The following is a 19,348-nucleotide window of genomic DNA, read 5'->3' as shown; positions in this document are numbered from 1 at the left end:
TGAGGGGGCGAGGCGGGTGACTGGAGCGGTTATAGTGAATCTCACTGATATAGCGGTTATAGTGACACTGACCACGATGTTGTACTTGACGGGGCAGTTGAGCGGCAGTCGCAGAGTGCACACCCACGCTGGCTGCGCGCCCGAGGCGGTGCGTATGTGGACTCGCTCGGTGCGGTATGAGGGGGCGAGGCGGGTGAATGTGTCGGATGGCAGTTTGCCGCAGTATCTAAAAGAGATAGATAGAGATATAAACATAAACTGAAATAGATATCATAATTAAAGTAAAACTGACGAAGTCCTTTAGTGGTGAAGGCCGGTTTCGAACCGGCGTCTATAGCAATCCGGGCTGACGCCTTGAACCCCTCGGCCACCCCGCCACGGTGGAACCCGTCCCAATTTCTCGACTATATGCCATCTTACTAAGACTAGGCGTCTTTGACCAACTCTAACTCCCTATACGAATCCCTTACGGAATTACGATATAGCGAGAGAGTCTGGTGCTTAACTAAAAACAATTGTTTAAAGATAGAGGCAGACAAAAGTGGGTCTTATTGCTGAAGAACTGAATCGACATACGAAAGCATTTTTGGCAAAGTCGAAACGGAGATCTTAGCTAACGCTAGGTCAAAAATAATAATAATAATATAGCCATTTATTCCGAACGATATCAAGTCACAATTGAATATACAAATGTTTTTTTTTTTATAATATATCTCTTAGTTCGGTGTGCCGTAAGGCATAGGCCTCCTCCAACTGTCTCCATTGGGCTCTGTCTGCAGCAACCCTCATCCAGTATGGCCCCAGAGACGGATGTCGTCTTTCCATCTTGTGAATGGATGTGCTTGCTTTCTAGTACAGCCTCTGGGGTACCATAGAGTAATCTGTTTGCTCCATTTTTCTATTGGGCAGCGTAGCATGTGCCCTGTCCGTCCCCACTTTAGATGGTCAATGCGAGCAAGTATGTCGGTAATCTTTGTTTTATTTCTTATTTCTGAGTTTCTGATCTTATCTGATAGTTTGATCCCTAACATACTACGCTCCATTGCCCTTTGACACCTTGCAAGTGTCTCGCGATGGTTTTCGGTAAGAGACCAGGTCTCACAGCCATACGTTAGGCAAGGTAGAACGCAGGTCAAAAAACTTGTCACTTATATTAATAACTTACCTATTTATCAAAGCTATAGCGGAGCTAAGGTCCACACTAGCTATGTCTTCTTTCTTGACCTCCTCACTACAGCACTCTTTATCCGCACCACTCCTCTTTTTATTACACTTGTTACACTCTAAATTACTATCACCGTTCCCACTAGTCCTATTCTCACTAACTTTCGATTCTACACTATCTTCATTGCACTTTTCTTTTGAATTCGCATTTGATTCATTATTTTTTATATTATCATCTTCAGTTATTTGACTAATTATGTCTATAGCTGCTTCTTTTTTGCTTTTGACTAGATATTCTTCATTTTGTATTTCAATATCTTTACTACTGACATCTTCATCATAATATTTATCATTATTTTCATTATTCTTAACCGAATCATTTTCTTTAATGTCAACATCAACTTTTTCCGTATCTCCTTTTTCTGGGTTGGCCGAGGGAGAGTAGGGAATCACGAGCGCAGTGAAGGCATCTGCGTGATCTTCCTCTTGTTGCGGCGGCTCGTCCTGGATTCCGCAGCCGCATTTGCGGCTTATGATCTAGAAAATAAATCTTAAATGAAATCTAAGTTTTTTTATGTTTACAATATTTAACATGTTTTATTTGTATGGTGTTCACTAGCAGTTCAACTTCACCAATACTGCTTTTCGAGAGTAACTGTACGAGTAAGCGTGACTATGTACAGTCAGCAGCAGAAGTTGCTAAGCGGGCGAGGTGTTCAAAATTACATTGACACGCTCTTATTCTCTTAACAATAAAGTCACGTCAAGATCATTTTGAACACCTGGCCCGCTTAGCAACTTCTGCTGGTGACTGTATGAATATTTTCTAAACTAAGCAACGACTCACAAAATACACATACATTCTTAATTTCACAAAACTATATCTTATACTTTCCGATTAAAATGGCTGTTACATACGGACAGACAGATGGACATGACGAAAGTATAAGGGGTTTATGCCATTTTGGATACGGAATCCTAAAAAGCGCTTTATCTACTATAGTTGGTCAAACCAATTTGTCAGTCAGTAAGAACCAGAAAAACTATAGTCATCCTTTTCTTTTGGGTGGTGAATGTAAGACAAAGCTAGTATCTGTCTATGTTTGAAATGAGACAGTAGTTTGACAAACTATACCTGGTCCAGCTCCCGGTAAACTGCGACGTGTTGCAGCAGCTGCTGCGCGAGCCCGGCGCGCGCGAGCAGCGCGCACGACGCGCGCGGCGCGCGCGCGCGGCCGCGGCACAGCCCGTGAGAGCGGTACCTATTCAAAAAACATTTTAATAACAAAACTTCCGTGAGACACAGACATATTAAAATATATTGAAAACGTATTTTAAGTCGAACACGCTCGACATGCTTCACTCCATACCGAGGAGCGTCATCAGGAGCTTGCGGTAACGGACACCGGCGCCCGCGCCGAGTCATCAGGCGCGGAGAGCTGCGGCCCTCAGTCTGCGCTGGTTCGTCACCGTTAACGCAAGCTCCTCATGATGCTCCTCGATACGGAGTGAAACATGTTGAGCGTTTTCGAATTAAAATACGTGAGTGACCCGTTTTTAATATAAAAAACATTGCTGAAATAAAAGCGCTGGAGTGGATTTTTTATTGCTATTTGAAACGTTAAAGCGTCGTTTTATTATTTTTTCTACTCCCGTACTTTTATTTGTCATTTAAAGGGTCGTGCACACACCTTCAAAACCCTATGTCAAAAAAGAATTTGTGCATACACGCAGTATCTTTTTGGCGGTTTTACGATACTTCGTGTAATGACCACCTAAAAAATTTTGAATGAAATACAGTGTTGCCAACCTTATTTTAATTGTCATCTCTGACAAATAAGTGAACCATAGGCATGTTTTTTTTTTTAAATTTCATTCATTCATTTATTCTTTTCCCGCCTAATATTTTGTTAAATTTACAATTTTATTTCAAAGTAAGTGCTTGGTCGTAGAAAAAGTATTGTATGCAACGTTGTTTAACTGAGTCAAAAAATACTCGTGGCGTCTTTATTAACAATTTTCGGCTTGGCCTCAAATTGTTACTCACGCCACTCGCCTTTTCTGAACTCTCTTAAACAACGGTTGCATAAAATACTATTACAATACTATTTTTTATATTGATTAATTTTTAACCGCGTCCGAAATTCGAAGATCGGATGCGTAATTGCGTATATAACGTTCGCCGACAGCAGCCAACGGCAATCTTCCAAAATACGTTGAACGACAAACTCAAGTTGTACTGTATTAGTTTTAATTATATTTACAAATAAATCTTTGTACACAAGTTTTAAATAACGAGTCATCATTGAAGATCCACTTAGGCATCCCTGCACTATCTAGAAAGAAGCCTAGGCCTCAACAGAAAAAACTTGTCAATGTGTTTAGCCCCAGCTCCCATTTTGTAGTTTTTTTTTTTAGAGAAAGGGTTGAAATTACAACAAGGCGACACATACATACATACAAGTATATTAAAAAACTCACGAGGCCGGCACGTCCCACCGCAGCACGAGATTGCAGCGTGGGAGGTCAATGCCCTCCTCCAGAGCTGACGTGGCCAACAGGAGGTTACAGTCGTGCATACGAAACCTGAGAATTAAAGCGTCATATATTTTATTTCACATCTATTTTTATCTTGCAACGTACTGTGAGAAATTGAACGAATGGAATGATGGTTGCACCACACATTATCGCCATACACGCATGATAAAAATAATAAAACCGGCCAAGTGCGAGTCGGACTCGCGCACGGAGGGTTCCGCACCATCAACAAAAAATAGAGCAAAACAAGCAAAAAAAAAAACAAGCAAAAAAACGGTCACCCATCCAAGTACTGACCCCGCCCGACGTTGCTTAACTTCGGTCAAAAATCACGTTTGTTGTATGGGAGCCCCACTTAAATCTTTATTTTATTCTGTTTTTAGTATTTGTTGTTATAGCGGCAACAGAAATACATCATCTGTGAAAATTTCAACTGTCTAGCTAACACGGTTCGTGAGATACAGCCTGGTGACAGACGGACGGACGGACGGAGGGACGGACAGCGGAGTCTTAGTAATAGGGTCCCGTTTTTACCCTTTGGGTACGGAACCCTAAAAAGGGGCTGAAAGTTTCATGTATGTTACATGTTTTTGTGTGTATGGCATCTGGGCCATTTTATTTAAAGTTGACCCCTACACTTTTTTTTTATTTGTGAATTGTATGTTATTTGAAAGATCGAAAAATGTATGGAAATTTTGGGACACTTTTTTTCTCCTATTAGGATCAAAAGAGCTCATGATTACCATAAAAAAATCCCAATTTTGAAAAAAAAGGTGTAGGGGACAACTTTAAATAAAATGGCCCATCTCTATGGTTCAATAAATATACAATCTCGGCTTTATCTCACGCTTATTTTTGTTATTATGATTTCTACAATGTGGTCAAACAATTCAATTTTTAGATAAGACAGTAATCTACTCTGGGTGCGTTTTAGATAAAGGAAAGATCAGTCTGAATTGCCACTCTAGGACGAAACTGTACATCGCGGGTCCCTCTTTCAAGCCAAATATTTTTCAAATCTTTACCACAATCCAAAATTAATCAAATGGGCCATTTTATTTAAAGTTGTCCCCTACACTTTTTTTTTCAAAATTGGGATTTTTATGTTATTTTTACTCAGAATCATGAGCTCTTTTGATCCTAATAGGAGAAAGAAAGTGTCCCAAGATTTCCATACATTTTTCGATCTCTCCATTCCGAAACCGCCATACAAAGTCTATGAAAAAATGGTAACGGAATGGGAAAAAAACCTTGGGACACTTTTTTTCTCCTATTAGAATAGAAAGAGCTCGTGATTCTGAGTAGAAATAACATAAATTCACGAATTAAAAAAAAAGTGTAGGGGACAACTTTAAATAAAATGGCCCAAATATACCTACTTTTTCAGCGCGTCCTCGCGCGCACGCGCATGTCTCCTCAGTTCCGCGTTATCCGCGGCACCGCCACACGCTACATACTGCGCGCTCACGCCGGACAGGCGGGGTTCGAACCGGGACAAATCCTGCAAGTTAATTACTTGTTAGTGAGTTACACATTTCGCAGTTGTATGGTTTGTCCCTGGTGTGATTGATTTAAATAAGCGGTGTCCGCGGCACTACTACAAGCAATATACTGCTCGCTTCACCGGACAGACGGGGCTGGAACCTAGATAGATCCTGCAATACATGCTCTAGCCTGTACAAGTTACAATGAACTTGTTGGTGACACATTTCGCAGTGGCATGGCTTATCCCTAGTGTGGGTTGGTTAAATTAGCAAATCTTACGAATTATTATACATATTATTGGCACTTTGTCCGTGTCGATATTTAATACCTTGACTGTACACAGTAAATTGAAAACCTGCAGTACTCACCACAACAACCAGGAACATAATCTTCGCCATAATAGGTTCATTCATGAAAACGATGCCACACAACGCATCAGGGTTCATCTGGGCCTGCTGGTTCCGTACCAGGTTCCTTTGGACCCTGCCCCGGCCCCGGACCCTGGGCATACGCCTGGGGAACAGGGACCGGGGGTCCGTAAGATCCAGTTCAGTTTTAACTCCGTTTATATCAATTTTAGTGTTACATTCTTTGTTTACATCAAGATTATTTAAATCTATACTTAAATCGTATATTTCTTTCAAGTTAGCTTCGTAAGTATTAACTGTGTCTTCTATTTTATTGCTTAGTGTTACAAAATCGCATTTTTCTATATCGTCTAACATCTTTTTTGTCATATTTTTATTATCGTTATCTTTGTCTACGTCAATTTCATCAGTATTTATTTTATTATCATTCTGCTTTTCTACGTCTTCCTTACTATTTATAGTTGTGTAGCCATTTAAAGTTAGTTTATCATTAATATCATCTTTAGTCACATTATCTGTCTTTTCACTTAGATCATCATTATTTAGTTCATTTTTATCTGTTATAGCTTTATCATCAGTTTTATCATTCTCATTATCATTATTTTCAAATTGAGCTAATATTTCAATAAATCTGAGTACTTTTGCCGTGGAAAAAGTAGTAATTCTATCTAACTCAGAGTATTTGGAGAACATTAGATCGGCGTAGCACCGGATTTTGACTAATACTGTAGTACATAGACAGAGTAATAGGAAATGCCTTTCGTATGGAACTTTGATTTTTAGTTTTTCTAGTTTAGTTAGCAGGGAAAATGCCGCTTTGTCTGCGCCGTATGGACCTGTAAAAAAGTATTATCTTAAGCGATTCTATCATATCTATTGTAGACTATGTCTTAGCAAATTCGTATAAATATATTCCACAAAAATATTTACTAGTTGAAATCATAAAAGTTGGCTGGAAGAGATCACTATTTAGCGATAAGACCGCAGTATGTCTGCCTCTATCAATGTTTAATCAATCGTATTTCCTGTAGCTATTTCTTTTACCGAGGTGTGCTCTAGGCCCACTTGCACCATCCAACTAACCCGGGATTATCCGGTTAAACCGTTAACCTACTGTCAAACTGTACTGGTAACCATGGTAACTCAAGTTTTATTCGCTTAACTCCGGGTTAGTAGAGTGGTGCAAAAATTTAATACTCATTAAGGCCCTAAAGAGTATTAAATTCTAAATATACATTTAAAGCCGTTTACGCTTAAAAAAGCTTACCCAGCTCGTCCAAAACGTAGAGGAACTGCTTAATAATCAACTTAGGGTCAATTGTGGGATTCGGAATATTCATGAACTCCTCATATAAATCTTCGCCATAGATCTCCGTGGGGTCGTACCTGTCAAGAAATAATCACTTTTGAAAACAAAGTTGTCACACTGGATACAAATCATATAACTGCGAAATGCGTAACGACTTTATGAAATAAATACACTGTTGTGTAAAACATGGCTTACGAAAACGGTCCACGTATTACTCGGACAGTTATCCCTTCTCCATATATATATACTCCGCCCCTAGCTTTCAAGTTGTTACTGGTCAAGAAAAGTTTTGATTGACTAAAGTAAAATTCTATACGTCAGTCAAACCTCTTGTGTGGCATTACAATATTTGGCGTTGTCAAACAGTTGTACTTCCGAGCTCTAGTCAGATTTCTATATGAAAGTGCATGAACTGTAAGGGGCAGCACAGGAGCCCCCTGTTTATTGGCGCGAAAGGGAAATGTCAAGCTTAAGTTTCTAATTTTCGTCACAAGAGGGCAGAGGCAGAACGTACAACGGGCAAGTAGTTTGCGTGAATTGTAGGGGGCAGCACCTGCTTTAACGTCAAATGTCAATGTCAAGTTTATGTTTCCGATTTAGGCTACATGTCGGCAGATCCTCCAACGCGCACGGAACCTATAGTTATTCTAGAGCAGCGGTCGGCAACCTGCGGCCCGTGAACCTGTGACTTGCGGCCCGCGAGCCTCCCTGGCTATTTTGTATGTAATATCGACGACCGACAATGTTTGATAAAGTCATAAATATTAACAAAGTGCGGCCCGCGTCAACTTCGTTAACTACTCTGTGGCCCTTGGCTGCTAAAAGGTTGCCGACCGCTGTCTAGATCATTGCTTTTTTTTTATGTGATAGTCAGCAAACGAGCAGACGAGCCGCCTGATGGGAAGCGGTCATCGTCGCCCATGGACATAAGCAACATCACAGGAGCCACTTAAGCGTTGCCGACCTTTGAGAACCCTAAATACCCGCTTCTTGAAGAGTCCCATGTCGTAGGGCAAAGGAAATAGGTAGGGCAAACCTCAGGAAGTCATTCCACATTCTGCACGTTCTGGGAAGAAACGAGCGAGATGCCCGCTTGTTCTTGCTGATGCCCTAGCTTACCTGTGTTCCTCTAAGAACTCTGTCACATCGCTGACGGCGTTCCTCATGTAGGTCTCCAACTCCTCGTAGTCGCTGCAGACGGGACGGCTTACGGCGTATTCCACTATCAGCTCTTTGGGTTTACAGGGCGCGCCAGTGAACCTATAGCAACAATTAAATTAGTTGTTTGTGGTCCTATCCTAAGGGTCTCCCCAAACTTATCGACGCGGAATCGGCAATGCCAATAGAAATGAAATTTTATGTCCACGCAATAAGAGCGAAAAAGACGCCGACGCGTCGGCCGTCGACGGCCGAACGGAGCCGAACCGAACCTTACCTGTTTATGCTGTTTACTATCGGCTTTCGCCGAATCCGCGTCGATAAGTATGGGGAGACCCTAATAATACTTCTTTCGCCGTCCAAGCTAGTCGTCTTTAGAGTTTACTCTGTTTAAATATCAGATAAGTAATTATAGTGGGTCAAGCAAATTTTGTCAGTAGCAAGAGGCGGCAAATTTGAAAAATCGCGGGTTAGAAACACTGTGTTTGAATAATTCCAAAATCGCGTGTCATCTGTATTTTATCTGTGGAATGTGGATCGTGAATGACAGCCATCATCTTTTTTTTTTACATTCTGAATCGTTTCTATTTCAAGAGAAATTTCCGCTGTCACAATTAAATACCAATATATTACTCTTAGATAAGATTATGCATGACCTCAAGCAAAGCTAAGGTGCCTACAATGTACAACTCGTTGATCGTAAACATTACTAAAATTTGAGGTTATGATAATTAATTTGAATTGACGTACGAAGACTACGAAGGGCGAAAAAATAAACATGTTTTAGTTCGATGTACATTGCTGCTTTTCTTAGCGCAAACTGCTCTTTGAGTGTTGCCCTACTTTAGTTTGCTTTACATTGCTACTGACAAGATTTGCTTGACCCACTATAAATTAAACTACCCGAACATGCAATAACTAATAATATTTTAGTCGTTTTTAAGAAATTATAAGGTAAAAGTCATTTCCGGTTTCTATCCCTATTCACCCCGCTATCCCTATTGACGGTACCTAATTATTTAACTAACACCATGTTATAGTGATGGGATCAATAAGGTAATGGCGCAGCTAAACATTTATTCATTTTAAGCTTTCATTAGAACTATAAATAAAAGATTACACAAAATCACACGATTGAGAAACCATACACCTGCGAAACATGTTGACAAGTATGATAAAGACAAAGATAAAAGATAGTTTATTCAAGTAGGCATAATTACAATGCGCTTACGAACGTCAAATAAAGCTACACCAGCTCCAACCCTACACCTCTGCCCCGAGAAGATTTAAATCCCCACTCAATAGGGAATATTACGCGAAAGTCTGCGTAGGGGGCGCCACTCCCAAATCAAGTAAACAATCTAAGGGTCTACCGCAAACGAGAGAGTCGACATTTTGTTATCTAACCTCTCTATCACTCTTGCATATTTGAGCGATAAAGAAGCAGATAGCTGAGTTTCGATTTCGCGTTTCCCGGTAGGCCCATTGTAAACAAACCGCCTTGATGTATCAATGTCATATTTGATTGTCTGTGAAAACTTGTCAAAAAACAGTTTGAGGTACAGTATAAGTTACTCTATGGTATACTTAAGTCACTAGTGGTGCACTCTGGCGGCAAAACAATGCAGTAATACTCCTTATTGGAGGAGGGTATCCCAATATGGGACCGGCAACAAACTCTCTCTTCAAAAAAAACCGGCCAAATGCGAGTCGGGCTCGCGCACGGAGGGTTCCGCACCATCAACAAAAAATAGAGCAAAACAAGCAAAAAAACGGTCACCCATCCAAGTACTGACCCCGCCCGACGTTGCTTAATTTCGGTCAAAAATCACGATTGTTGTATGGGAGCCCCACTTAAATCTTTATTTTATTCTGTGTTTAGTATTTGTTGTTATAGCGGCAACAGAAATAGATCATCTGTGAAAATTTCAACTGTCTAGCTATCACGGTTCGTGAGATACAGCCTGGTGGCAGACGGACGGACGGACGGACGGACGGACGGACAGCGGAGTCTTAGTAATAGGGTCCCGTTTTTACCCTTTGGGTACGGAACCCTAAAAAATGAAACATACCTTTTCCCGCCGTCCATATCCTCAGCCAGGTCCATCTGGCTGCACAGCCTCTCTTCCAGCCTCCTGATGTTCCACTCAAGCTTACTATACATCTCGAAGTCGTCCACGTTCTCACACACACCGAACTCTTGTGGTCTGCCTTCGGTGATTTGATTGGCACCTGTTTGAAAAGATTACAACACAATATAGTAGACATGTGTAAGTAATGCTCGTAATATCACAAATGAGATATCTCTCGAATATGGCATTACGTATCACTCCGAAAAATCAACAATTACTTCATACTGAATTCCATAGTACAAGAATAATTAATAAATAAGTACGCACATAGATATAAGACATATACACATAAACATATATATAAATACATAATTATAATAAATATTATTAGACTAGGGAATAAGTCCCCCACTCTACCTAGTTAATAAAATCTTAAAAGTAACTAGGTTTAAGAAATTGTAATTCTATTATTATTTGAAATAAAAAGATTTTTCTCAAACATGCAATGTAATGTCGTCGCTCCGGGCGTTATATCAGGCTTCGAAGTATCACGTTTAGGGCGGAGCAACTTCAGAGAACTGTAAAGGAATTTCATACGAAATTGAAGGCCTAGGCCGGGAAGTAATTTTTTTTTTTAATTCTAATGTAAACATGGGGTCTGTGTCCATGAACAGACTAAACAGCCGAATTATATTTTTTTTTTATATTTTTGGTGAATAAATGGTTATCGGACCAAAATATCCGTGTTAACGCCTGTTATACACGAACATACTGATATTAAGAATACGAATCTGTATGATTCAATGTGTTGATGAATAAATTTAAAATGTAGTCTATACGTAAGTCACCAGAGACCATAGACAATATTTAAAATCCTCTGCATTTATTTTATTTATAGAAATTGAGATTCTTATTATCAGATTGTGTATAATTTGCGTAATAAGGTCTATTCGAACACTACACACGCGAAATACGGACGACATCCGTAAAAAAAAAAAACAATTATGGCGGGATTGGAAGGAAAATTAAAAAACTTTTGTTGTGAAGTTGGATTTTTATTATAAAGATTATAAATTTGTTTTTTTGAGTGGTGTATTTTTTTATTTCATTGCATGTTTGAGAAAAGCACTATACATGCCTAGCCGTGAAAAGGTCTTGCCGGCTTCGTATCACTATCCGGCCTCCCTACGGTCGGCCGGCTATACCTACTCACCCGGCAAGCCCTTCTTTCCCGGCGTCTGCAGTAATGTACTATTTTTAAACATCACTCATTACGCGAGCGCGAACGGCCGGCCGAAGCGCGCGTAATAGATTCGATTAAATATAGATTGACGCGCCGATATGAATGGTCAGTTCAAATATACAGGGTGTCTCATTTAAATCAGTCAGTATGGGAAAGTCTGAAACTATAAGACATACGAAGATCTGTTCTTAGGAACCATGCCATCGATTTTAATAAGAAGAAAAACTGCATTCATACTTTAAAAAAAACCTGTACTCAGCTGTTGTATACACAGTACGTGTAATGTATAAGTGCCGTCGATGCGCTGCGTAATATAGGCGATAGCTGTGATGGTGCCATTTCGCGCGCGTTCGAGCGCTGTTCACGTTCCGACATGTACCGAGTGATGAGTGATGTGATATCTCAGTGTAATATTACGTTTTTGAATATGTGATATCATATAGCATTACTTTTTGAAGCACTGTTTCGCGCATGTCTACAATATAGACAATATCACTACATAGTATAAAACAAAGTCGCTTCCCGCTGTCCCTATGTATGCTTAGATCTACTCTTTATCTATGAATCACTATTCAAGAGGAAGGTTTATGTATAATTTGTTAACCCGTGCGAAGCCGAGGCGGGTCGCTAGTAGATTTTAATATATTGACGTGTATTTAATTTGTACACAACAATTTGAATACTTTTATGTCATTTCCAAACCAAATCATTTTCAATCAATTTCATTACGAATAAATCACCATGTCAACTGGTATTAGAATTGACGTCAAATCAAATTCCTAACGTTTTTAATGCTGGACGTAAAGTCTATTTTTTTATTCGGTAGAATGAAATGACAGTTAATAGTATGAAATGACATTTCATGTCCATACTATTAACTGTCATTTCAGTCTACGGAATAAAAAAATAGACTTTAGTTTGGCGTTTTTGAATGCATCATAGATAGTTTATGATATGCGTGTAGATAGAAGACTTTTACAGTACACATATGGGGCATTATCTATGAAAAGGGACCATATTGTCGATGGCGCTTACGCCGCACAGCATTGCGCGGCATTGTATTTATATCGGAGCATCGTTAATAATGGCGTAAGCGCCATCGACAATAAGGTCCCTTTTCATAGATAACGTCACATATAGTGCTACACTAAAGTGGGAATAAGTACTTTCCGTGCCTATGTCAAAAATTTAAAGGGCCATATGTGCTGTAAAACGTTGTATAATACACGTGCGAATGAGTAATTCGCAATTCGTGTCGATTTAATTTATCACCACTCGTTGCAAATTTCCTACTTTTCGCACTTGTATCGTAAACAACTATTGAGTGTTTGTATCACTACATTGTATAAAACAAAGTCGCTTCCCGCTGTCTGTCTGTATGTATGCTTAGCTTTAAAACTACGCAAAGGATTTTAATGCGTTTTTTTTGAAGATAGAGTGATTCAAGAGGGAGGTTTATGTATAATTTGTTAACCCGTGCGAAGCCGGGGCGGGTCGCTAGTGATTGTATATACTGACATGATTCCTCCTTGTCATCGGGTGTGTTCTCAGCATCGGGGTCCGATCTCTTGGCCGGGAAGAGTGGGTATGTCAGACCGAGGACCCGCGGCTGAGACGGACTCGACTTGTACAGGTCCATTATCTGTTGAAGAATGTTTATTAATAAATAAATAAATAAATAAATATTATAGGACATTCCTACACAGATCGACTAAGTCCCACAGTAAGCTCAAGAAGGCTTGTGTTGTGGGTACTCAGACAACGATATATATAATATACAATTACATAAATACATAGAAAACACCCAAGACTCAGGAACAAATATCTGTGCTCATCACACAAATAAATGCCCTTACCGGGATTCGAACCCAGGACCATCGGCTTCACAGGCAGGGTCACTACCCACTAGGCCAGACCGGTCGTCAAATAATAATCTGGAGTAGTAGGAACAAGCTGGGCTATGCTTTTTTTTTATGTAATAGTCAGCAAACGAACAGACGAGCCGCCTGATGGGAAGCGGTCATCGTCGCCCATGGACATAAGCAACATTACAGGAGCCACTTAAGCGTTGCCGACCCTTGAGAACCCTAAATACCCGCTTCTTGATTTGTTAGCTGTACGTCCAATACGCAGTTCGTCCAAATGATATTTCAATTCGCATTTCGTCCAACACGTAATTGGTCCAATATCGAGCGAGATGCCCGCTTATTATTGGTGTGTTATTTCAAAGAAGTTAAAAAATTTCAAGACCGTTTTCACCCCTTTGAGATTTAGTCAAAGGTTTAGTCTGTGCGAAACTATTTTTTTTTTACATTCAGATATAAAATAACAATTCTAAACTTACTCATAATATCCTAATATCACTAACCCTTTGTCCGCCATAGACGCGCACGGCTACAGCCCAATATCAACCTTCGTGCATTCCGATAAGGTTCACAATGACGCGGCGCGCACGATAGGCAAAGGGCTAATGAAGAGTCGCCATCAGATATATCGGAGCATCCAAGGTGCTCACAAATATCTGAACACGCCTCTCTTGTCAAGGCGTTAGAATTAGAGTTGCCCCGAATAGTGGTTTTGGCCGAATACCGAATATTCGGCCCCTCTCCCGGCCGAAGCGCCGAATATTCGGCATGACATGCGAACATTTTGAGCCACAATTATTATGATCACTGTTCGCCAACAAAACACGTTTGCTAGGATATATTTTTTGTTGAACAGATTCTATGAATATAGTTAGAGTCAATCAAATGAGACCCATGACAAAATAAAATATTTTGTAATCAACAAATGCTCAAAAAACGTGTCTCCGTATTTAACAACTTTCCAAGAATAGATTTAAAATATTAAATGTACCTAGTTTTTGGTTATTTTTATTGTGTAATTTTTCTTTTTAGGTAGGTGCAACTATTCGATATTCGGCCGAATACCGAATACTCGGCAATTAGTGGCCGAATAGGCCGAATACCGAATAGTTGCCGAATATTCGTGGCATCTCTAGTTAGAATGTTCAGATATTGTTAAGCACCTGGGCCGCTCCGATATATCTGATATCTATCTGAACAACTTACCGTTTGCAAGTCTGCGTCGGTGTGCACGAGATGACAGCTGTCAACAACGAGCACGTTTACCCTGCTCATGGTGATGACGGCGTTTTCCAGGAGTTGACGGAACACGGCGGATGTGCACACTATCACCTGGGAGACAGAAAACAGACATTAGATAAGAGTATAACATTTTAAACTCTCGTGTTTTGTACACATATCTAATGACACAAACGGGTCTACCGTGATATGTGACGTTCCACGGCAAAAGGTACCTTATGGCACTTGGCGCTTACGTCGCATAGCGCCGCAATAATAATAGCGCGCGGCGGCGGAGCGGCGTTAATAATAGCGTAAGCGCCAACGGCCATAAGGTACTTTTATCCGTGGGACGTCACATATATCATTGTTTTCACCTTAAATTCCGACGTTTCAGCTGAGTTGCACCAGCTCAGATACTCATCCTTAGCTTACAATTCTCATTATGTGTCTGCTACATAATGAAAGGCATTAAAACACGAGTGTGTGTCCCGATACGATATACAGTAGCAATTGCAACGCTGTATTTTTAGCCGCTAATTTCACACTGAAGAAAAAACGGAACTCTTATAGGATCACTCGTGCGTCTGTCTGTCTGTCCGACCATTCCCCCCTTTATCTCCAAAACTACCGAGTCTAAAATTTTGAAAAAAATACACAAAATAGTTCTTTATCACAGACACACCTATTAATATAATAATTAGGGTTTATACCTAAATAAATAACATTTTACTATTATTATATTATTATTTCTGATCTTAGGTTAGGTTATTTTATAATATGGATATAAAAATAAAATACAAAAACACTTACAAAAACAATACAAAATACATATAAACACATTATAAAAAACCTAACCTAGGGTGCCGCCAGCAGCGGGGCAAGGCCCAAGCTACCGGTGGTCAGGGCTGCAGAGACAGGAACCGGCGGACTATCCGCGCCGTGTCCAAGATCACCGCCTTCTGCATCTGGCCCTTGATCCAACCACCTAGCGAGAGTCTCTCAAGATGTTGGTCGAGACTCTTCGCTATTAGACCGTTCGCTGAAACAACTATCGGAACAATGATCGTCGAATCAACATCCCACATGGCGGTTATCTCGTGAGCCAAGTCTAGGTACTTACTGGACTTGTCCTTCTCGGCTTTCACGAGATTCTCATCATGGGGGATGGTGATGTCAACGAGCACGGCCCGGCGTTGCGCTCGATCTATTATCACAATGTCAGGCTTATTGGCTACAATAGTCCTGTCAGTGATGATAGATCGATCCCAATAGAGCGTGGCACGACCATTCTCGAGAACTGGCGCAGGTGAATACTTGTAGTACGGTACTTCGCGGTCCACAAGGCCGTATAGGAGAGCAAGCTGCTGGTGAATAATCCTGGCTACGAGATTATGTCTGTGCAAGTACTCGCCGTTAGCAAGATGAGAACAACCGGAAATGATATGCCTGAGTGACTCTCCGGGACGGCGGCATGCCCGACAAATGTCGACCGTACCGTCCTTCAGGATATATTTCCGATAGTTGTTCGTCATCATTACTTCGTCCGCAATTGCACAGGCAAAACCCTCGGTTTCTCCGAAGAGGTCCCCGAATCGTAACCAGTTCACCGACGCGAGCAGGTCCACATCGGGTCCCGTGAGGGCCTTGTAGAACCGCCCGTGTAGCACCTTACTCTCCCATGCCGCCTTGCGATCCGCAGTACTTAGTACCACAGGTTTGCGCCAGTTCTCGTTTGCCAAGGAGAGCGGCGTGAGGTTCCTGTCTACTGCCACCACATCACGATGCATCCCACACTCGTTGTTAAGGAAATAATTCCTGAGATTGTACACCTCGCGGTTGTGGAGATCCTTGGCGTTTAGGAAGCCTCGGCCTCCACATTTCCGTGGAATGTACAATCTCATAACTGACGAGCGTGGGTGTAGCATGCGATGTGCGGTGAGCAGTGATCGGACTCTCCGATCCAGGGCATCCAACTCGGTCTGAGTCCACCTTAGTATGCCAAAGGAGTATGTGAGTAGGGGCATTACCCAGGCGTTGAAGGCGCGCACTTTGTTGCCTCCTGACAAAAGACTGTTAAGGACTTTTGTGAGCCGACTGAAAAAGCGCTCCTTCACCGACCGTCTAATACCCTCGTCCTCAAAACCCAACGACTGTGACATACCAAGGTATTTATAGGTTTCTGATTCAGAGATAGATCTGAAAGACATTGTCTCAGAAGGTTGTAAATTTGTTGAATTTACAACCCTCCCCCGCTGTACATGCATAACCGCACATTTATCGACACCAAACTCCATGTTGATGGCACTACTGAAGACTTCGGTGGTTTTCAGTAGCTCCTTCAGGTCTTGGTTATTTGGTGCAAATAATTTGAGGTCATCCATGTACAGAAGGTGAGAAATGACTTCACCCTCTCTCCGAAGCCGGCAACCTAGTCCCAAATCCTTCAGCAGGGTGCTGAGGGGATTCAGAGCTAGGCAGAACCATAGGGGACTCATATTATTATTATTATTATTTGTATCTCCTTTTTTTGGGATCACGGGCCTATAAATCCCGGTCTTTTGATAGGCTTGCGTGGGGATATAGATCCAACACGTAGAGGCCCCTTGGAGAGATTTGATGTCATGTAGAACGCCTGCTGGAACCCGTTCACAGGTGCAACAATAGACACTCATGAACCGGTCGCAGCAGGCATTGGGACTATTGTAGAAAAAGTAAACAGTATATCAGTCTATGGATTGAAGTTTGGGTGGACAATGATACTGGGCTATTGTAAAGAAGTCCGGACACCTGCCATAACAATGCTAACACACGTTATCGAGGCAGGTGGTGACTCGCCGCTGACTAGATGGGCCCCTGAAACTGTCGTCGTAAAGACGACCAGGGGCAACATCGGTGTGAGCGGCTCAGGGGTGTCGAGAGGTGTACACCGCTTTCTACCCAGTGGCTGTAAACAGCCACTGTGCCAACTCGCGCTTACGCAAATTTCACTTCCACCCCTGGAGCATACAGCTCTAACGACCCCTCTCTGGACGGCCAATGAAGGCAAGCCAGAGCCGAGAGTCCTGCGGGTCCCCTTGGGGTCCACTCCGACCGACGAAGACACGCCAGAGACGGAGACCCTGACCGACTCTCTGGAGCACTCGGGTCCGTGGGGTCGTTACTCCCCAACAGCTCGCCACAAGCTGCCCTGCGGGCTTATTATTATTATTATTATTAACACATGATAGGAAAACCTATTAGAAATGTGCAGTCAAGCGTGAGTCGGAATAATGTACGGAACCCTTGGAACGCGAGTCCGACTCGCACTTGGCCGGTTTTTTTTAAACCTCAATGATGTGCCCGCTAAATGCCCCCCTTCAGCGCGCTGTTTAGTCCTCACCTCCTTAACCTCGACCTCCTGTCTCCAATCTTCAATATCCCCATAAACACTCGCACTGGCGACTGACAGGTCAGTCAATATGCGGAGCTCATACGCCACACATGGAACCCGAGAGGCACGGGTCACGAAGACGGAGCGACGCTTCCCGGCTGAGAATGGTCTGGAATAAAGACATTGAATTTAACTTTACTCATCATCTTCCTCGCGTTGTCCCGGCATTTTTCCACCATGGGAGCCTGGGGTCCGCTTGGCAACTAATCTCAGGAATTAGCGTAGGCACTAGTTTTTACGAAAGCGACTGCCATCTGACCTTACAACCCAGAGGGTAAACTAGACCTTATAGGGATTAGTCCGGTTTCCTCACGATGTTTTCCTTCACCGAAAAGCGACTGGTAAATATCAAATGATATTTCGTACATCGAAAATCTCATTGGTACGAGCCGGGGTTTGGACTCGATACCTCCGGATTGCAAGTCACACGCTGTTACCGCTAGGCGACCAGCACTTCATTAAATTTAATTTAACTGTCATACTTTCTGTCGGTTGTCAATAAGGCGCTATTTCTATTAGCTTCTTTTCTTCAAACCTATTATGTATGTTCTTATATTGGTGTTCCTGAATGTATAAATGACAGATAATAGTAGAGGAGTAGGAAAAGCTAATTAAACCAACATTTTTCTACTATGATCTTCTATTTATTATGGGTAATCAAATATACTGTTACTGTCTGTCCCTGAGGATGGGGGCCCTAGGCACGGGCCCCGTGTGCCCTTATGGTAAAGACAGTACTGCACTCACCCCCTGATCTCGTGCGCCTCTTCATGCAGCAGCCGCGTGGCCGTGAATGCCGCCAGCTCGGCCGCTATGGTGTTGCGGGCGCGGGCCGCGGCCGCCAGACGAGCCCCGCCCTCCACCGCGGTGAAACGGGACCAGTTCCCTTCCGCCATCTTGGAAAAGTTCATAATTAGTTTGCATCAAAAATTTAAACTCAATCAGGACTAGGGATTTCAATCCCGGTATTCCGAGTACTCACTATTCCGGGATGCCAGTCAATCATTTTAGTATATGGGATAAAAACAAGGGCTAGTCAAGTCATATAAATGTAGAAGTTAGCAAAATCCAGTTTTTACCAATGGATAGATAGAGTCCTTACACACCTCACCTTGCATCTCGCACACCTCAGTACAGCTTTAGGAATCAATTTAGGCTGGTTTTAGTGTCACACGGACCGTCCGTGCAGATTGCTCTAAAACGCTCCCTGAACTTAATACATATTGGTCCGGTGCGGAGCGATCCGCACGGACGGTCCGGTGCGGAGCGATCCGCACGGACGGTCCGCGTGACACTAAAACCAGCCTTAATGTTGCTGACTTGGCTTCTATTCTATATTCACAGTTGTGCGAGTATATTGGTTGAATACCTAATTAAGTCACATTACAAAGAACTTTTAGTCAATAACTACTTTTCAGTAGACAATTTCAAACAAAACAATAAAGTTTAAATTGTAAAACTAATATTTGTACAAATTAACACTTAAATAAATTAA

The 19,348-nt window shown here is 41.8% G+C and overlaps 1 protein-coding gene across 1 annotated transcript in view; it reads right to left on the bottom strand.

Annotated features, from left to right (window-relative positions):
• The window catches only part of LOC134660270 (endoribonuclease Dcr-1), a 72,176-nt gene that overhangs the window by 52,463 nt on the left and 365 nt on the right, over nt 1-19,348 (bottom strand). The window contains exons 2-14 of the mRNA XM_063516014.1: nt 18,601-18,749; nt 17,803-17,962; nt 14,409-14,534; nt 12,856-12,979; nt 10,095-10,254; nt 7,984-8,124; nt 6,823-6,941; nt 5,556-6,391; nt 5,082-5,203; nt 3,646-3,750; nt 2,300-2,426; nt 1,166-1,701; nt 73-226 (exon numbers count right to left, since the gene is read on the bottom strand). Coding sequence (XP_063372084.1) covers nt 73-226; nt 1,166-1,701; nt 2,300-2,426; nt 3,646-3,750; nt 5,082-5,203; nt 5,556-6,391; nt 6,823-6,941; nt 7,984-8,124; nt 10,095-10,254; nt 12,856-12,979; nt 14,409-14,534; nt 17,803-17,962; nt 18,601-18,749 — 2,859 coding nt within the window. The remainder of the gene's footprint in view (nt 1-72; nt 227-1,165; nt 1,702-2,299; nt 2,427-3,645; nt 3,751-5,081; nt 5,204-5,555; nt 6,392-6,822; nt 6,942-7,983; nt 8,125-10,094; nt 10,255-12,855; nt 12,980-14,408; nt 14,535-17,802; nt 17,963-18,600; nt 18,750-19,348) is intronic.

This window comes from Cydia amplana, chromosome 26 (assembly GCF_948474715.1).
Source record: "Cydia amplana chromosome 26, ilCydAmpl1.1, whole genome shotgun sequence".
Classification (NCBI taxonomy): domain Eukaryota; kingdom Metazoa; phylum Arthropoda; class Insecta; order Lepidoptera; family Tortricidae; genus Cydia; species Cydia amplana.
This window is presented reverse-complemented; position numbering and strand designations above follow the sequence as displayed.